Source organism: Watersipora subatra, chromosome 1 (genome assembly GCF_963576615.1).
Source record: "Watersipora subatra chromosome 1, tzWatSuba1.1, whole genome shotgun sequence".
NCBI classification, from domain to species: Eukaryota; Metazoa; Bryozoa; class Gymnolaemata; order Cheilostomatida; family Watersiporidae; genus Watersipora; species Watersipora subatra.
The window spans coordinates 8,223,661-8,244,887 of NC_088708.1; the positions used below are offsets into that span (position 1 = coordinate 8,223,661).

Genomic DNA, 21,227 nt, shown 5'->3' on the forward strand with positions numbered 1-21,227 from the left:
AACGATGCACCATAATAATAAAAGTGGTTAGAGTGCGTGCATACTAAATAACATTGCCGCAACGCATGCACGAATTGGTAACGAGAACCGTTTTGTAGAATTGAAAAAATATGTACGTGGAAGGAAAAGTATAGCACGATGTAGCAAAGCTCTCATTCATTTATCTGTTCATTTTTGTCTCTCACAAAGTTCTGTTAGCAAGATGATGTCACTTCCAGATCTAAAATGTCCAGAGAGTAGGTTAATTGTTGAAAAATCGCACCTGGATCATCCTCAATCAAGACACTTGAATGTCATCAGAGAGCATCCGTTCAATTATATGGTATTTGATCATTTATTATTTTTGTTGCATAACGTCTAAATAGCCTACTTCTTCTGTTTCCTATTGTATTGTAGCTGTTTTTGAAACTATACAACCTTAGTCCTAGTAAATCAAGTATCTACAAATTGCTAAAAAGGTCACTTGTCAAAATGTTTTCAATAAAAAATAAGGAGCGTGATTCTTGTTTGCGCCAGAAACATATTGCAGCATACTAAAAAAGTTGTTTTTATATTTAAGCATGTAAAGCATGGTGCATGCAAATTTAAATTATATGAAATCTTAGGGATGCTTACGTATATATATTATATGTAAAATTAGTTTCTTAGTAAGTTTGCAACTAGACCTTTTCAAAAGATTTAGCTAACCATTAACTAAGATTACATAGATAATTGTAAACATGCTTATTACCAATTCAAAAAGGAAAGTGCTTTATTAGGGCACTTCTTGACTTCTTATTCAAATCCATCCAAAGGAAAGTCAAATGAGTAAAACTAAAACATCTCTACTCACGTTTCGTGATATATCTCAGACATACCTGCCAACTCTCACGCATTGGGCATGAGACTCACGCAATCACCTCAAAGAAAAAATGAAAATGCGTGAGATTTTTGCCCCAATTTCCACAATTTTATATATACTATCATTGACACATCAATTGCCCCAAAACCAAATCTCACGCATTGCCCCACTCTTGGGTTGGCAAGCCTGATCTCAGACCATCTGTCTATCTTTAGTTTAAGGTTACGTTTTTTTGTGTGTCCCCCCTTGATTGTGTAATGGCCTTTATTTGAATTTTTAAAGAGTAGATTATCGCTGCCTCAAATTTAATCAAATGTAGTGTAATTTGTCATGAGCTTTATGAAGATAAGTCACTATTTTCAGTATTTTTCCACTGAAACTCCAAGTTTGTTGTTAGGGTAGGGCCTATTGTTATACATGCAACATCTTATTTGGTTAAAGACTTGTTATAGTAAGTGTTCAATATTCCAAGTCTTCAGAATGCCAATACTAACAATAAACATAATTAAGAAATATAGACGGATAGCGGTAACTAGAATATTGTTTTTTTACGTGGAGTTTTAATCAGGTCGATATTTGTCTCCGTCAACGATTCATCAAATCTCCCACACAATTATATGAACTGTTGCTGCCATCTCTCTTGTGTAGTTTAATGTTTGTTAAACAGTTTCATATGTTGTTATTTGTGAGTATAAGCAAGTTTTGGAAGTTTCAGACTACAATTTATATGAGAAAAATATTATTCATATGTAATTACTGTATTCAATACTTACATTAGTCTACAAAATGCCTAAAACAAGCATGATATGAACATATGCCCGGTATACCTGTGATAACAAAACCCATGGCAATGGAAGAATAACTAACCGTCACACAATCACAAAATTTCTGCTCTCTAGTTTGTACTGCTGTCATTGTTGGTCATTTTACAGCTCATGTGATAAGAAATAGTATTCAAATATAGTGTTTAAAAATTGCTGTGATTCTTGTGTATACTGTGAAAACGTAAGCAGTGCTAAATTTTTTATTTGGTAATGTAAAGAATTGATATTTGCAACTTTCAAAACTGAAACCGTACATAATTAATTTTTATTAGGAAAATAGTATGTTGTGCATTCTTGAAAGGTTTATAATGAGAAAGCAGAAATTGTGCTGATAATAATAAATGACTGCCAATCTTGGGCCATGATTTATCAGGATTTAAAAGCCTTATTCAGAGTTGACGTTATTTGATTCAAACTCAACTGTTTCTACTAATTTTTAGCTAGATACGATAATTCCCAATTGCGCCGAACCTCCTCATTTTGAAGACGGACTCTCCTCCAAATACTATGAGGCCAAAATACAGCTAAGCAGTCTCATTCATATTGCCTTCATCGAGGCCTTCATAAAACGAGGTGCATATTTCTATTATTAGGTCTGTCCTTGTTGTATCCAACATGTATGTTAACCCTTTCGCGGGCGAATTTTTAAAACTAAATCAGATCCCCATGGGCGAATTAATTTTTCGAAAAATCAATTTTTTTTTAAAAGGTTCATACACTTTTCTGTGTGTTATTATGTGCATATATCTATGTTTAAAGGTGCATATGTATACATGTATATGTCCATAGGCATATATATATTATAAACGAATAAAAATTTATAACATAAAATATATGCTTTTCATAATAATTGTCTATTTACGAAGGATATTTTCGAAAGCATTCTCCTTTACAATGGCATTCTCCTTTACATTTCTCCTTTTCAAGTAGTACTTGGGGTACTTGTTAGTCTCTGTAACAAAGAGCTCCCACAAAGATGTACTTCCTGGATTGACAGGCTCAAAAAACCTTTCAAAATACTCTACTGGCTGAGCATCTACTGGAGTAAATACTGGGCCTGTCACTGCTATAAACTGCTGAATTGTAGGAGATTTATCTCTGTTCATGTTGGTTATATTCTTCCAGGCACTGGCATCACTCCTACTCACATACTCATCATTACTGCTACCAGCCTCTTTATCACTGTCACTTCCAAGTGCAAAGTCATTCCAATCAGAATCCAAACCTGATTCGCTGTCATCTCTTGCTACTAAATCTAAAAAGTCACTGTCAGCTCTGAATCTCATAGTAATTTCGGTACTAGTACTTGCTTTATTAGAATAATCTCGGGAGGTTCTATTAGAAGTTGCCATGACGGTAAACTAAATTCAAACTCTCGAAAAATTCGGTAAATAAAAGCTAAAACCGAACCAAGAAGAATAAAAGTTGATAAATTATTTAGAACAATTTTCTAAATTTTTGCGAAAGTTTATTTATTCATCACTGCTAAAAACGATCGTTTTTTTCAAATTTAAAGTCAATTTTTAAGGCTAACCGAAGCTACTATATCGTAGCTTGCTATTGGTAAAAAACTAAACAACAAACGGCATTTAGCTAACCAGAAACTGCAATAATAAAATACGTTACCGAAACGACAAAAACGTCGCACTGCCCATTAGCAGCCGTATCGCGAAGCGACAAAAACATCGCTCTGCCCGCGAAAGGGTTAAAGGTTGACTTGCAACAAAATTCACATTACAGTTATTTGATATGAAAAAATTCATCATGTCTTACTCTGTTGTGTTGTAGATGCAAAATATGTGGAAAGGTGATTACAAGCTCTTAAAAGCTCAAAAACGAACAGAAAATCGCAGCCACACGAGACCGCCGTAGTTTGGATTCTCTTTCCAAAACGGCTAAAATGTGACGTAGTTGTGAGAGATGGTTTCTGTTTACACTTTCATGCAACCTTATTCGTCGAAATATTTTCACAAATATACTTCACGCATTCTATAAAACCATGTCTATTGTTCTTACGCGTCTGTTTTATCGTCATCGTAATGCTGTCACTTTTAGCAGTGATATCCTATAACTTACCGTAAAAATTCGTTTAATTTTTTAGTCTTAGCTTGAAGGAGTACATATCATTGTCTGATAATCATGACGAGCCTGTTGGTCACCTGTGATAATCGAAAAGTGCTGTAGAAATTATTTGCCAAGTATTCGGTCACATGATCAGAATACAACTTGCCGATTAGATCAAACCGAAGCAAAAATGTAAAGTAGCGAGCATCTATATTTGATACGGGGTCTTTAGTAAAACCCGAAGTGTTTGTCATGAACTAGTGCTACGATAAGTTTTATATTGAGCGTTTTATTGGCCTTTCAATTCACGTGAGAACACCACGTGGCAAGACAATAACCAAATTTCATGACTACGTCATCGAAATAAAGAGATTTGCAAGTCAACCTTTAAGGGTATGTCTTTGGTGTGTTCAATATGCAGGTGTGCCCTTGGTGCGTTCTAGATTTGGATGCGTCTTTGGTGTATATTATATTATATATTTTCATAGTGATAACATATGACAGCATTAATTCCAGGAGAATTACAACTCATCTCCAGTCAGAACAGGATAGATAACGATGATGTAATATGTGTCACACCAACAGGATCTCTTCTTCTCCATCTTACTAACTTGTCTTATCAACAATTAGGTCTCATTGGAAAGCCCTCACAGTATTCTAAAAAGACTAAACAGAAGCGTTATGGTAGGTATTCATGTTATTGAGTCGTGGCAGATGACTGTACTGGTTGTTCGATGTGGCCCTTAGTTTTATATCCTAAAGCTGAAGTAATGTCTCCATGTGTCATGAACCGCTCAAGGATTGTGTTTGAAATTATCTTCTAAAAATTCTGATCAACAAGTGTTTTCAATTTTAAATTTGTTCAAAGAGTCTGTTGGAAATTATTCAAATTAAATCATTTTTGATGAATTTGTGTAACTTTATGAATGTTATATGATCATAGTAAATACTGTTTGCAGGTTTACAGTAAATAAAATCTGTAATAGTTTGATAGGTTTATGCTCTGCCAAGGTTTAGGTGTTTAGGTTTTGGCATAGCATGAGCTAAAACCAATACATGAGTTTACCATGTCGGGTCCAAGAGGCTTAACACAACACTGATTGTAATCCTCATATTAATTCTTGTTAGTAATTATAGTTGTAGAGATAGATCTCACTGCTTCCTTCTTCCGGCCCGGTAAGAATAACTATGAGAGGGCACGCAAGTGTCTCGCTAATCACACGCAGGTCTATGATGTCATCTTTACGTGGAAGCCTACAGGTCAGTTGGCCAGCATAGGGCATAACTCTCTGTCTCTCTTGCCTTTTTCTTGTTTTTGTGTAATTATTGTGGAAATCTCTTAACTTTTCCTGGTCAATATTCTGTGCAGATGAAAGGATTGCTCCAATTTCGGTCTTACGCTACTTCAAATCTCTTGGCTATCAATCTAAGGAGATGAGCCCTCGCATTGATACACAGCTTTTGGAAACAATAACTTCCTGTCCAGTTATTGATGCTCAGCAGTTAGAAGCAGACAACTCCTCATCTGTACATTATTCAGACTTTTGGGAGTGGCTTGGAGCCATCTCATGTGGGATTACACTGAGGTAACTGGAAAGTTTAATCAATTATTTATTCAGAGTGATGTGATATAGAATGCTGAATACGAATATATTAGCCTCTTTCTTGTTCAGATTTCAATGTTTCTTCTTCAAATGGAGTTGTGACCTCCTGGTTTAAGCTTGTTCCACATAGTTCCCTTAAAATGCAAAGACAGTCATTCAAACCAGACCAGTTCATACATTTGTCTAAACTCATATGATAGATGAATCTGTGACGATTCTATCCTTGTCTGATTTGAGTGAAGTGCGTTCTCATTATGACTGTCGCTGCTTCTGCTTAACTTCGCTTACTGTAGTGTGTTTAGAAGGAGTTCGCTGGTGCTGTTTCTATCTGATCACTAGAGTTTACAAAAGATTTCATTTTATACAGTTGATAAATTACTAAAAAGGACTAGACAAGAGAGTTTATGATTTTACTTATTAAATAATACAATTCCGGAAAAATTATGGAATATATGCCAATGCATCTAAAGAAGAAACTAGATATGAGCTATAAATATACTTGTTTAATAAATGATATTCTGTAAGTTGTGCTAGCTGAAAGGTAAATTCGATGCCAGCTTTTATAAAGTGAAAAATTTTTTACTTTTTCATTAATTAAACTAAATATGATGATGACCAGAATAATTCTCATTTCTATCAACATTGATTCCTTATGGTCATCACAATTGGCCACTTGAATTCTTCGTTTTACTACCAGCTATTATAGGTGTGTTGATGAGATACCGTTTTGTTAATTCTGTATGCCTCAAGCATGCGTTACCACTGATCAGCGTTTAGACAAATATGAACAATAGATATAGTATTAACAATAGATATCGTATGAGCAATAGATATCGTATGAGCGATAAATATCGTATGAGTGATAGATATCGTATGAGCGATAGATATCGTATGAGCGATAGATATCATATGAACGATCGATATTATATAAGCGATAGATATCGTATGAATGATCGATATCCTATGAGCGGTAGATATCGTATGAATGATCGATATTGTATTAGCGATTGATATCGCATGAGCGATTGATATCGTATGAGCGATAGATATCATATGAGCAATAGATATCATATGAATGATCGATATTGTATAAGCGATAGATATCGTATGAACGATCGATATCGTATGAGCGATAGATATCGTATGAACGATCGATATCATATGAGCGATCGATATCGTATGAGCGATAGATATCGTATGATCGATAGATATCGTATGAGCGATAGATATCATATGAGCGATAGATATCATATGAACGATCGATATTGTATAAGCGATAGATATCGTATGAATGATCGATATCGTATGAGCGATAGATATCGTATGAACGATCGATATCGTATGAGCGATCGATATCGTATGAGCGATAGATATCGTATGATCGATAGATATCATATGAGCGATAGATATCATATGAACGATCGATATTGTATAAGCGATCAATATCATATGAGCGATCGATATCGTATGAGCGATCAATATCGTATGAGTGATTGATATGTTGTATTCTCATCAGAGCTCGAAGATTATATACTGTGAGAGCAGTCTAGTCACCTGTCATAAATAGTTAATAAGTTCTGGTTCAGTAAGTTTTCTGTAAATTAACCAGAATATCTGATCTGATAAGATCTTATAGTCTACTAAACAAGTTTATAAAAATGAGTGGGTATAGGAACAAATTGAAGTGTTTACTTGGTTCTATTCGCTGAATAAAATCGGCATCCAGTTTACCAAGATAGTTATTGTTTGACCCACTAGAAGCAAGCTATAACCTCTCTTACAGAGCAAAGGAGAAAAGAAGTGATACTGATGAATTTCTATCAACATTGTCGTGTCCGTCTCCTCACCAGAAGGTTGACCATGTCTATAAGGAAAGTATCACAGGAATGGCATCTGTCTCCGATATAACTGCTCGGTTTCTGCAGCTAAGGTCTCTAGGTTGTGTATTGCTAGTTAGTGTATGCCTGGCTCAGTGACTATATGTAAATGTGACTCTTTCAGTAAGTTGTATACAAGTAGATGTATCTCCTTCAGTAAGTGTATATTTCTAGATGTGTCTTCTTCAGTATGTGTGTATTTGTTGATGTAGTTCCTCCAGTAAGTGTGTATATGTAGATCAATTATTATACCCATCAATAAGTGTAGCCACGTGTGTAGATATAATATCTCCTTAAGTAAATTGAGTAAGAAAAGACAACTCTCATCCCATAGTACATTTTGTCAAAACTTGAGTACTTTACTTACTATCAGTCAAGTTGTTGGTTGCTGTTGATTAATTGGCTGTTTTTACCATGAGACCAACTCGTAAACTGGCATAATGTCACCCTTTATCTATAAACTTCTACGTATTCATAACATGTGATGGTTCTTGTTAGTTATAACACCTTAATTTACTTATAAAATTCATGATAGATGTGAGTTGCTTTATATTTGAATCTATGAACATAATTAGTGCATATAGCAGCTATGGCATTCCTTCCCCGCTTATATCCTACAAATTAATACTCAAATCTCAAAGTGTTTTTAGATTTTTCATGTCAGATGTTTTGACTTTCTACGCGTCACAAATATTCCAGCTCTTGAGTTCAATATGTTTGTCTTTTGAACATTATTTATGGATTGACAAATGTCATTTGCATGCCGTTATTCTAACAGAGTGAGCATAGAATTGCCGCTAACGTTGTGGGTTGATGTGTGTGGGTTCTGGCACTCAACAGCCTCTAGAGTGGTAAACACCATATTCACCAGCCAATAGCATGGCAGATGGCTCAAATAAAAATAACATATTATTGAACTGGTATATGATCTATGCTATAATTGATCGTTTGGTATTGTCCGGTGCATTCTCCCTTTCCCACCAGCTCATCTCTCCTGTGTATAGGAATAACCATAAGTCAGAATGTTGGCTGCTGGAACAGCGAAGCCGGCTCAATCAATATATGATTAAGTCAACCAATAAGCTGCTCTGTCCTGTCCACCAATCAGAGGGGTATGAATGCTCCACCCACTGCACTCTTTTGTGTTTCAGGACTCAGGCTGCAAAGTACGGTTGGTGCGCTCTGGTTGTTCATGGTTTTGCCGATTCGCCGATTAGCTGGCAGCGCAAGCAGCACGACTATCTAGTAGATGGGGACAACATTTACGTATATGTAATATTTCCTGACGGTTCGTACTGGTTATACTATGGGCTTGGCTCTTACGATGGCTGCCCGTAGACACTGACAGGTAGGGTCCAACCTGCTAGTAGATGTCACTGAGGATAGTCGTGGTGAATTGCTGAGCTACGTTTGTATGTGAGAGTCTCATACATATGCATGTATTCATGAATACTAGCCGTGCATAATATTATGCGTGCATCATAGAGAGCTAGTACTTTCTGTTATGTAGTTGTATGTTACAACACGCATTTTGAGCATTCATTGCTAGACACAAATTGAATATTTTACATAATATTGTTTGTGTAAACCTTTTAGGGCTTCAGTCATTTCATCATTTTAAAATTGTCAATAATGTCGTTTTGTTGAATCAGGCCATGATTGACTCGCTGTTAGAATTGTCACCTTGGCCAGCCCTTGGTAACCTGTCCTCCTCAATCAATCACTTCTATTGCAACAATATAGTGATTAATAAAGGTCACCAACTCAGAATTCTTTTGTTTTTACACAATGGTTGCTAACGACTGATGAATCAATATTATATATTGAATATTTCTATCATAGCCCTTCTTTAATCTCACCACTCTTCTTCTTAAACCTAGTTAGCTTATTGCTTGTTTTATTTTTCAACTCTATTTTAAATTTGAAACCATTTGAATCTTTAACAAATTATAACTCTTGAGAACTGTTGTGAGCGCTATTGCTGGAATGTATATATATATGGTTAGTAAAATCTGTTTACATGTAACAGGTTCACTCTCAGCTATATCTTTTTCTGCCACTTGTTGTTTGCTGTGTATCGTTCAGGCTTAAGTGTTGGCCAGTGTTAATACTAATTTGCGGCGCGAGCATTGAGTACAAAAATAATTTCCTAAGTTCATTGTAGGCTGTTATTGTATCATTGTGTTCTCTGTGTCAGATGTTAACTTTCTGGTGTCACTATGCTGACTATAACTGTACTGTCAGCGGATTTATTGCAACTCAAAATCTTTGCATGGCTTTTTAGCGTCAGCATCTAGCATCGCATCATCTGTGTATAAAGATAAGAGATTGGAGAGGTGGTACAGATAGTCAAATTGTGTCTAGCTTCTAGCATCGCATCATCTGTGTATAAAGATAAGAGATTGGAGAGGTGGTACAGATAGTCAAATTGTGTCTAGCTTCTAGCATCGCATCATCTGTGTATAAAGATAAGAGATTGGAGAGGTGGTACAGATAGTCAAATTGTGTCTAGCTCTATTCTGACTTTTCAGTCTTACGTTGATCACTAATTACCATTTTTCCTAAGTACTCATAATATATTACTGTCATTTGGTTTACACATTGTAGGCCTGTATTTATTGCTTTTTAGTAGGTCTCATAGTCATCAGTCAGCGATCTAAAGTAACTGAGATCAGTGATCTTTATCTAACACTAGAGATTAGTGTATTTCTATACAGATCATCTTGTATGCAGTTTTGTAACATGTTAATGATGTAAATTGCTTTGGCAGAGTAGGGACATGCATAACTAGCTATTATGCTATGTATAACTAAATGCATTGCTCGTGCTGCCAGCTATCTTATGTTCTTTTATTATTAGTTAGCACTTCCTGTTTCCTATGGGCTGTAGTGGACTTATATGTATGTGTATATGACAAAACACTTACAGATTTGTCTACTCGTGTTCCATAAAGATATTTGCCGTTGATTTTATTAGTCAAGCAACCTTACTTAATGGTTGACTTGCAACAAAATTCACATTACAGTTATTTGGTATCAAAAGATTCACCACGTCTTACTCTGTTGTGTTGTAAGTGCCAAATATGTGGAAATGTGATTACAAGCTCTTAAAAGCTCAAAAACGAAAAGCCGTCGTAGATTGAAATCTCTTTATTTCGATGGCGTAACCACGAAATTTGGTTATCGTCTTGTCACGTATGTTCTCATGTAAATTGAAAGGCCAATACAAAGCTCAATATAAAACTTATTGTAGTACTACTTTATGACAAACACTTCGGGTTTTACCGAAGACCCCGTATCAAATATAGATGCTCGCTACTTTACAGTTTTGTTTCGGCCTGGTCTAATCGGCAAGTCATAATCTGATCATGTGACCCAATATTTCGCAAATAATTTTTGCAGCACTTTTCGATTATCACAGGTGACCAACAGGCTCGTCATGATTATTAGACAATGATATGTACTGCTTCAAGCTAAGGCTAAAAAATTAAACAAATTTTTACATAAAGTTATAAAATATCACTGCTAAAAGTGACAGCATTACGATGACGATAAAATAGACGCGTAAGAACAATAGACATGGTTTTATTGAATGCGTGAAGTATATTTTTGAAAGTATTTCGACGAATAAGGTTGCAAGAAAGTGTAAACAGAAACCATCTCTCACAACTACATCACATTTGAGCCGTTTTGGAAAGGGAATCCAAACTACGGCGGTCTCGTGTGGCTGCGATTTTCTGTTCGTTTTTTAGCTTTTAAGAGCTTGTAATCACCTTTCCACATATTTTGCACATACAACACAACAGAGTAAGACATGGTGAATCTTTTCATATCAAATAACTGTAATGTGAATTTTGCTGCAAGTCAACCTTTAAATAAGTGGTGTGCATGGCAATCTACGAATATCATTTGTTTCCGCTAATGTTAGTTTAATTTTTGTGGTCATATGTGTTCATTTTATTGTAACCAAATTTAGTACAAATGTGTTTGAAATAATTGTCATCGGTTTGATGTGAGTTCATACTTCTATTCTATTTCTACTCTAATACATACTAGAGGTGATGCCATTTATTCTTTCTCTTGCCAAAACATGAATTTTAAAATTCCTGCAATGCATGAGTAATTGCGCAGCAAGGCATTAAAATATTATAGTTTTTTTTGTGATATACATGCCTGGCAGTCATTTTGTTTGAAATTTTTCCCCCTTATTTTGTACAAATTTTTAACAATAAAAAGCCCAATCGCAATGCGAACTTAAACTGCATTGTCGTTTTGAGTATTGCAAGCAGCAGCTGTGCATGATGAGGACACAAATGCCTTCCGGACCCCCTTTGGCTTGAGTGTCTCTGTACCAGATGTCAAGGAAAGCCTTACTATTGGAGAAACATTGAACTGCAGTATACTGGCTGTTGACCAATAGGCTCAAAAGAAAGTGTTTTGAAGAAATATGGCATCCGATGTCTTCTTGACTTGAACTTATCTGTTTTACAACTTGTTCGACTTTTTACTAAAAATAGCCGTACATTTCAATAGCCTTATTATTTGTAGGGGAATAGCTAGCAGGGCAGATCTTAGGTGAGATTTCCAGCTGTTCATAGAACTATACAAATGCTTCCCTCCTATGTCTAGTTGGCCATCAATGTGAATAGTCCATATAAAGTGCCAAAGTGAAACTCAGTCGTTGGCTAGAGTAAAACTTCATTCACTGTGAAAGTCCAACAAATGTTATAATATGTCAAATCTCACTAGCAAACCACATCTTTATTCCGAAGTTGTACTATTGTGCATTATTACTTAATTCATTTAGAAAACTGTCTAGCTGGTTGTAAGTTTAGTTGATTGTGTTTAAAATTAAGTCAATACAAGCCACCTTATATAACCTATTGTATATAACCTCTTATGGCACCTGCAATTGATTGACAAGTGTTAACAGTTACCTCGCAAACAAATGTTCTATGAAGTAAATTTACATAGTTGATCAATCTTCTACTTGCACCTTCTATCAAGTGTTTATCTCTTCTCCCCTTAGGTTGTAAGGCTACAGTTCTTTATCGACTCGGTGTTACCTAGCAAGGTTTCTGTGATTTGCCATAATTTTGCCCCGCACTGTCAATGAGGTTAATGGTAGTGGGAAAAATTTTAAGTTTTTGTCGGACTCTTGCTTTTTTATCTCCTTTCCTTTTAGAAATGCTGAAAAAGTTATTTTCATCTCATCCATAGCTTGCTGCCTCAGTGAAAGAAGTAGGTTTATTTCAAGTTTTTGATAATATTCATTTTAGCGCTGTCTTCATTGTTAAATGACTAATTTTGAGATAAATGAGAAGATATATTTATTTACTTTATTGCAAAACTCTGATCTTGTATATATATTCTCAGAATAGCAAAAAATTTGCATATCACTTGCCAAAATAAGTGAATCATCACCTCTCCCAGCTCTTCGTTCCACACATTCCTCACGCAGCTTAAAAGTCTGTTGAAGCAAACCCTTTTGTTGTTCAAGTCAGTCTATCCTAAACATGCAACGATTGTGTGTAAATTTCCATGAAGATTTTTATGTTGGCGTATGCATGTTTAAAGATAGTTGCTGTCCAATATCAGCATTTCTTGGACTCCAATCAAAGTAATCATTCTCTCTTGTATTATAGTCGGCTAGCCAATTGCTCTGCATATTAAATTGCAAGCTCCATGATGTCATGCCTCAGCTGGCACACGTATATGCATTTATTTCCATAGTAATACGAACATGGCTCGTTGTATAAATTGTTAATTTGTAAAGAGATGCTAAAATCCTTTCTTTGTGTACAGCAAGGACACCTATTGCATGCTTGGTTGGCCATACAGTTCCTCTACATTTGCTTGCATCGATATATATTGCGGTCACATGGCGACTGCTCATGCACATCTTTCTAGGTTCTCATCGGAAAGCACAGGTACAGACGCTAACTCAACTGCAGTGACTACTCGCTGCAGGAGTCTATCTCTCTCAACAGCGGCGATCAGTTGGGTGTCCTGAGAAACATCGATTACGCGTCTAATCAATAGATCTTATGTGGAAGAGTATTCTCAGTTTATAGAACTTGAAGCTGTATGAAGGTAAACATGCCACCCTTCTCGGTCAAGCCCCGCGGTTTACCCTCCGATTTGCCTCTTAGCGATCTCGCTCCGCTGCAGGAGTACATCGGTTCGACTGGTGGACTCTGGAAGATTTACCGTTCAAAGCTGATATCTTCACAAGTGGTAGGCTACTGCACTCATTTCATCATTCATGTGTACTTGTCTGCTTACCATTTTGTATATTGTATAGTGTATACATTTTGTATACACTTACATGTACGCTCACATGTTTACTCACTCATATGTACCTAATATGTACATGAACATATATGTACACTCATGTGTACCTAATGGATACTCACTTGTGTTTGTACACTCATATGTACCTAATGGATACTCACTTGTGTTTGTACACTCATGTGTATTTAATACTTTCGCATTTGTTTATGGTTTGTACACTCTTGTGCTTAACTAGTTTATACCATACTTTCTCTCTTGCCATGTTCGGCTGCAGCTACAGCAAACTATTAGTTAGCTTGTGGTAGGTATAGTATCTTATTCATGAGCGAAATCTAAGGGTCTGCGCACATCTATTGTCTGAGGAATCCAGAATTCCAAACACATGCATAGAACAGCAGACTGGCTACCTGATATAAAACTAGGTAGAAATAATTGTTTTGGATCCATTGTACTATTTCATCTACATGTATATTGCTGGGTGACTGACCATTTATGGAGTTGAACATGCTCGTGTACAGCCAGTCTCTCAATAATCAATTCACGCTTCTGTCTACCAGCAGAAAACTGGGACAGCTTGGTCAAAGGCTCAGTCAATCTGCTGCCCGTGCTGACATCAAAGTGTAAACACAAACATTCTCAATATTTATACTCACTGATGTTGCCATCAGCTTCTTATCCAACTTCGAGTCATTTACATTTATGTCAAACATAACAAGATATGAGCTGCAGATACGCGCATTCAACCTGAGTATTACATCTTCACATTTCGTTGATCTTTCAGGAAGTATCAGTGTTCGTATTTGACAAAAATGTTTGTCGCAAGCACAAACAGAAGAAGACAATTCTCAATGCAGTCTGGAAGCATGTGGATATGATTCAAAACATACAGAAGTACAGCAATGTTACACTTAGAATAGTTTTGACGGCCAAAGAGAACCGGTTTGTACTTCCTGTCTGCTCTGTACCATTCGTGTTGGCTGCAGTTCGGCTTTTATGCTTCTTCAACTTTATGTGTATTGTTTGCTCTACACTTAGCTAATGTTGTACCGTGTATGCTATTGGGGTCTCATGATATTATACCATGTATGCTACTGGGGTATCATAATGTTGTAGGCGCTATGTGGCCTACGCCTCGGAGCCAGTGCTTGGCAGCCTTGCCAATATCATGGGAGATTATCCTTATGATATCAGCCAATCACACGCTGCCGTTCTTAATGTAAGCTTCAGTAGTTGAAGACAGCAGGCACACGTGTTGCCATCTCATCGTAGGGTTGGGTTCACTCAGTTGTAAGAAAGCAATGATTAATGTATTACTTAAAAAGCTATATGTGAATCGTTGACTCTAAAAATAGTTCTTTCGCGATATGGAGGTATGCATAGAAAAGTTTCAATAGATTATTGTCTTTTTTGATATGCTCGAAGCTGAATCTTTGATAGGTCAGCAACAATTGGAAAGATAAGCAATAGTTAGACATAAAACTTAACGTAGCATGTAATTCTACTCTCAGGGGGTACGCGCATTAGTTAGGCACTCTCCCAAACCACATTTGTAAACACTCTCGGTACATTTAGGCTATCAAAAAAATATTTTGCTCAATGATATGAAGGTAATGTACTCATAACAAGGTAATGTTTGGGGCATGAAGGAGAGCACTTGTATATACTCATCATAGGAAGTTCATTTCATTCTAGTTATGTGGGTATTACACAACTTACATATAGTTTGATACTCAAAACCCACGCGTAAAATCACTTGATATATACAGGCCTCCGCAACCTACTCAGTTACTTGCCTACTGTGACAATATTCCTTCTCTTGTTTTGTTCGGTCTTGCGTAAATAATGGCACATATCAGGAAGGGCATCTTCATTGCGAACATCTTCGGAAGCGCTCCGTTCTCAACATCAGCAATCCGGCACATGCTTTATCGGCAAATGATTTTCCTTGGCTGGATGCCATGGCAATAGTTATAAATTGCTAGGGAATGTCACTTGATATCATGTTTTGATTTTGTAGAAGATGACTTTGTGTGAAATGGAGATAAAGTACGGGGTGATAGAAATAGCCGAGGCACTTTCCTATCTCCACCTTTACGAAGCCATGGTGCATTGCGATGTTTCCCCGCGTAACATTGTCGTATGCAGCAATGGTTGTTGGCGCCTTTCTGGTTTCCACTTTGTTATGCAAGCGGAAGCCCCGCACCAGCTGGTGAGTTGTTACATTTTTTGACCTTGACCCTTTAGCTCCTAATCTTATACACAATTGCAATGTTAAACCTTTAATTCACTCTCATTATGTTTATATGTTAAACAAATTGTGTACGCTTATCAAGTTAAATCATGTTAAATCGAAAGACTCATCGCATCTTCAAGCCTAGAGAGTGATAGCAAGCAGTAAAGGCTGGTTCACACTATATCGACGTAAGTCAGCATTTTCCTTTCGGCATCTATCGTCGATTATGTAAACCGTAAACCGATGGCATCGACGAAGCAACGCGGACACGTCGGGAAAGTTTGCAGCTGTCAAACTTTCCCGATATTTCGTTAAACATCGACGACCGCCTTTCAAACGTAAACCATTTTGGCGATGGTAATTTGCAGTCACCGGTAGAGTGATTTATTTATTTTCATTTGTGACCGTTGCTGCGGGACTAGTATTTGATTTCAGTCATGCGAAAACTAAGAGGTTTCTTCGCGAAAATTTAAAAAGGAAAATGAGAATACTACGTCACTGATGCAAACACGGATGAGTTTGTGATAGTGTGAATATGGTTATCATCGACGATCACCAAAGTATTGTGGCATCAACGCCGAGATACGGAAATATGGCGATATAGTGTGAACGAGCCTTAAGGGCATCCATTTCTAGTTATCCCCTCTTAGATCTGTATGAGTTGTGATAACTAAAGGAAGAGGCAAGTCAAAGGGTTCTTATATGAGACTCTCAGCATGGCTGGTACAACTAAATGTATATTAGGCCCAGGCTGTTGTTTATAATCTAAGAGTAGATATCAGATGCTGCTGTTCTATCTGTTTTATGTTGTCGACTTTTCTCAGATAATAAACCAAGGCAAACAAGACTCTGTTAGCGCAGACTTTCTGCAGCCGGATATAAACTTTATTGATCCGTGCTTGTTCACGGGCACACCTACTCAAGAGAGTGACATCTTCTCCCTTGGCATGGTCATCACGTATGTCTACAACAACGCCATCTCTCTTATGGAAGGCACAGCAGTTATCAGCGAGTTGCGTCGTAATTCGACCAAGGTTAGTCATCATTGATCTTTCATTCGTACCATTTGTGCTCTTTCAGACGACGTTGGTTAAGAATGTTTATATATCAGTGTTCAGCCGTTACAGCTGACTCTCAACGCTGACTTTTTAGTCGCTTATCCCAAAAGCTCCGTTTAACTAAAAAAGTGTTTACTTCCATCGTCTAAAGATTGCAAAACTTTCTGTTCAGGCTGTCGGTAAAGTACATGTATATCTATGTTGGTTATATTATTACAATTTACCTAGTCAAGTGTTTACTATTGTTGAGCTGACTTTCAATTCTCCAGTGAGAGTGCAAAACCGATGGGTAGCTTTGTGACTGTTTGCTTTATTCATTCTCTTCTGTGACTCGAATGACACTGCTAGAAGTCGTATTCTCCTGATAATTTCTCTTGCTAATGCATCAAATATTTATATAAATCTATGCTAGTACTAAACCCTTTGATGTTAGCATTGCTAGCAAATTCTTTTCACGTTTGCCGCTGTCACTTTTTGCTTTGTATAGTCAGTTGTACATTGGTTTTTAACCATAATCCATTCCAGAAGGCTGTTCAAAAAACAATTTGTTCGAAATCTAAAACTATTTGTTTTATTACAGTTAATATTAATAATTTTAATCCTTTCCAAGTTTAGAAAACAATTTTTAAAGCGTTTACCATTTTACACCAAAAACTGTTCACACATGTAATATGAGAATAGGTAATACATATATGTAAAATACAGTGATTGTCTCATAATATTCTATTATTAAACTAGACTAGCTTGAGGAATGTACTGTACTGCTGTATCTGTAGCACCTTGTATCTTAGCCTTGTTCACTCAGAGTCTCTGTACTGTATACCATAAATAACAAAGTGTAGAAATAGACTGTGTGTTTTATTTTAATACAAGTTTCCTAAGATCATGAAAAAACAAAGCATTTTATATGTTTTAGTTCTACCAGTTTTAAGATAACATTAAAGCAGTGAAGGCCTATGCTAAAGTTACAATCTTAAAATATTCTAATGAAGGAGTCTAATTACGAATTTTAGCAAAGATTATGTATAATAAAGTACAGTAAGTACAGATATAAGTAGAAGTATATTATAGAAGTACAGATTTAAGTATAGTAACATATGGTAGATTGCTAAATTTTTTATCAAAGTCCTAGGCGTGAAGTTCTCAAATTTAATGGCTGAAATCCAATTTGATCGAAATCAGAAGCTTTCAAATGCCGATGTAAATGACTATAATTTTGTTTTGCACTCATTCTCTTTCACCTGAGGTTCACCTGGGGTTCACCTGGGGTTCACCTGTGGTTCACCCGAGGTTCACCTGTGGTTCCCCTGGGACCCTGAGTAACTTGCATTATTGCTTTTAATTTCACAGGATTATCAGTATGTATAGTATAGAATACCATTGCATTGATAGCTTGACTAGGTACTTGACTTGTGCTGCCTCAAACATTTAGGCCAATAAAACTGGTTTTCTTCTTAGATTCTTACATCTTTATTCCTTGCTCTTCGTTAACTCTTTATTTGTGTTTCCCATTTTTATCTTTGCCATATTACTGTCTTAGAGTTTCCCTCTATGCCATATTACTGTCTTAGAGTTTCCCTCTATGCCATATTACTGTCTTAGAGTTTCCCTCTATGTCTTATTACTGTCTTAGAGTTTCCCTCTATGCCATATTACTGTCTTAGAGTTTCCCTCTATGCCATATTACTGTCTTAGAGTTTCCCTCTATGCCATATTACTGTCTTAGAGTTTCCCTCTATGCCATATTACTGTCTTAGAGTTTCCCTCTATGTCTTATTACTGTCTTAGAGTTTCCCTCTATGCCATATTACTGTCTTAGAGTTTCCCTCTATGCCATATTACTGTCTTAGAGTTTCCCTCTATGTTTTACGCCGAGCTAGCAGAGGTGGCGAGTTGTTTCACAGACATTGGTTCCTCTGTTGGAGTATCACCATGCGCGCTCTGCCTGTCAGTGATTCTGTCATATCATTTATTCATGTCTATAGAGGGAATAGACTGAAATCGCCCACTCATTGTCTTACAGTACAATGGGAATTATTCCTCTAGGTTCACATTATTATTATTCACATTATTTATTCACGATTCTCTATAACAAGTCCGGAGCTTGTTTACTTGTGGCTCACATTCCTGCGGATGTAATAAGAGAAGCCATGGCCATGTATGATCTCCGTATTTATGCACCAAATCTAGTTGTTTTAGTATAATCGACATTGCATGTGCGATCAAATTTTGACTGGCAATCACCTTTACAGACCAATTTCTTTTAACATGCACCGTAAGATTCAAGCAAATATTTAGTACATGAGTAATTTCCATAGTTTTAAAAATGAATAATTTTTAAATTCTATAGTAAAACAAAACTGAATGAAACACTACAGTTTTGTAAGTAAATCCAAAAAAACTCGGAGAAATTGGAAAAGAGCAAAAATATTAAAAATTATATATACATATATTAATTATGTTATTAATTATGTTTAAATTATATTTAGTATAAGTTAAAGTAAATTAAACCGCATACTCCTACCAGCCACCTACTAACCGCATACTCCTACCAGCCACTACCTATACATGAAAGCACTGCTGAGCCTACACTTTCCTTCCGTGTCTCTGAGGTAAATTAACTAATAAAAAATTTTTTTACTTTATTCATTTAAATAATTTATTTTTGTACAATGTTTAATATAATTTTGGTCTATAACGCTCCAATTTAACTCCTTCAAGTATATAGCATTGTTTTTTTTAATAAACCACAAAGTGATCTTCTAATACTCTTTATAATGTGACGCAAATGTAGGAGCGGATTTACTTTGTATGTCAAAGAGTTTGACAGTATGTTGCTTTCCTTCATGTTACATTCATGCAAGATAAGTTATTTATGATGATACATAGATGGTGTCGTGTATTACATGTACATGTAGCCTAAATACATGGATGGTGTCATGTATTACATGTACGTGTAGCCTAAATACATGGATGGTGTCATGTATTACATGTACATGTAGCCTAAATACATGGATGGTGTCATGTATTACATGTACATGTAGCCTAAATACATAGATGGTGTCATGTATTACATGTACGTGTAGCCTAAATACATAGATGGTGTCATATATTACATGTACATGGAACCTAGATGTGTATGGTGTTATTTTGTAATGTGGTGCATGAGAAGTAAATGGTTACTAGTCTGTGATAGTTACTAGTCTGTGATAGTCTGTCTCATTCAGTTCGCTGAGATATTTTGCTCCATTACCAGGAGCTAGAGCAACATAAACTCCTCTCTTTCTTGTAGGAAGTGCACCAACTCTACAATGAACGGGTGAGTACTTAGTCTTTATAATCTCACATTCGCATCTAAAAACATCTTTGACTCCCTTGGCAATGCTTGTTCACAGCTTCACACCGTGTCTCTAGGGTATTCTAAATATGCTTCGATGTTTGCAGTAGACCTGACTCATTGCCAGGGCTGTCAGACATTTCTATATGAAACTGTTTTATTCTCTCGCATTCTAATTTCTTTTCGTGAATATTTAGGGTAAGTTTTGTCTGAGAGTTTTTGATCAGACAGGTTTTGATTAGGTTAGCCGACAGACTCTTTTTGGTGTCACTAGCTAATGTACAAAGTAGCTAAGGTGAAAAGATCCTAATACTCCCGGCAAACATCCACATACAAAGTTAGATCTGCTTTTATAAGATAAAACTGCCCCGTGTTGAAGTGGATCCTTCTATGAAAATGCACTGTAATTGGTTCTACAGCCCAACAACGAATGGTGCTTCTGTAATTAATACTGTAGGTAAATAGAACAAAGTCCTTAAGTAAGATCAAGTAAAAAACAAAAATACAAATTGAATTAATAAAGTAATAATCAAATAAAAATTTGTATTGTTACATTAATTTAGAGACTTCCTAACAACAGTTTAGACTGAGTGATGAATAAGTTCATAGGTAGAGGCAGTGGTAAGAACACGCACCGTAACTCACTCCAACTTAGACTAGCTAAGATTTATGCTAATTTAGTTCATATATTCTTTATTATTTTTTGATTTTCAATAGTCTCTTCGCTTTTGCTTACGAAGTTGCGATGTTTAAAATAACTTGTGTTTTGGAAAATACTTCAGATGTAGAGCCAAATTTTTACAGAAGTTTTTTGTTTTATACTGGAAAGTTGTAAGTTATGGTGGCTATTAGTTGGGGTTTGACCGTACTTGACCTTATCATTATAAAGATTTATCCTACGAATGGTTACGCTGCCGTTTGCATTCAGTTAATTCTAGACACCTCTCTTGTCTATTTACAATTTTAGGCCGAGAAATCGCACCTCATCCCATATTTTTATGAGCTTTTATTATTTTGCTGATCTTGAGGTATATATTTTGTTGTGAAAAAACTATGGCATTATTGAAACAAAAAGAATTATCATAAAAAATTGTGC

General features: G+C 36.1%; 2 protein-coding genes across 6 annotated transcripts in view; both read left to right on the forward strand.

Moving 5' to 3' along the window:
* The first annotated feature begins 80 nt into the window (after window positions 1–80).
* Window positions 81–9,125, forward strand: LOC137408547 (ribonuclease P protein subunit p40-like). 3 transcript variants are annotated; one of them, XM_068095116.1, is made up of 7 exons: window positions 81–322; window positions 2,106–2,238; window positions 4,246–4,413; window positions 4,867–4,989; window positions 5,099–5,315; window positions 7,117–7,263; window positions 8,362–9,125. In XM_068095116.1, the coding sequence occupies exons 1-7, from the start codon at window positions 203–205 to the stop codon at window positions 8,546–8,548; spliced, it is 1,095 nt and encodes a 364-aa protein (XP_067951217.1). In that variant the 5' UTR covers window positions 81–202; the 3' UTR covers window positions 8,549–9,125. The 3 variants fall into 3 exon arrangements, with proteins under 3 accessions (XP_067951217.1, XP_067951234.1, XP_067951225.1); XM_068095133.1 differs by having other exon boundaries at window positions 4,360–4,413; XM_068095124.1 differs by having other exon boundaries at window positions 8,369–8,581.
* Window positions 9,126–13,128: 4,003 nt separating this feature from the next.
* The window catches only part of LOC137399872 (SCY1-like protein 2), a 31,823-nt gene continuing 23,724 nt past the window's right edge, over window positions 13,129–21,227 (forward strand). For 2 of the 3 annotated variants that reach the window (XM_068086127.1, XM_068086144.1), the window contains exons 1-6: window positions 13,129–13,446; window positions 14,285–14,442; window positions 14,617–14,719; window positions 15,521–15,712; window positions 16,561–16,770; window positions 20,087–20,113. In XM_068086127.1, the coding sequence (XP_067942228.1) occupies window positions 13,297–13,446; window positions 14,285–14,442; window positions 14,617–14,719; window positions 15,521–15,712; window positions 16,561–16,770; window positions 20,087–20,113 (840 nt within the window). In that variant the 5' untranslated portion in view covers window positions 13,129–13,296. Of the gene's footprint in view, window positions 13,447–14,284; window positions 14,443–14,616; window positions 14,720–15,520; window positions 15,720–16,560; window positions 16,771–20,086; window positions 20,114–21,227 lie in introns of all 3 variants that reach the window. The other variant, XM_068086135.1, reaches the window with a different exon arrangement.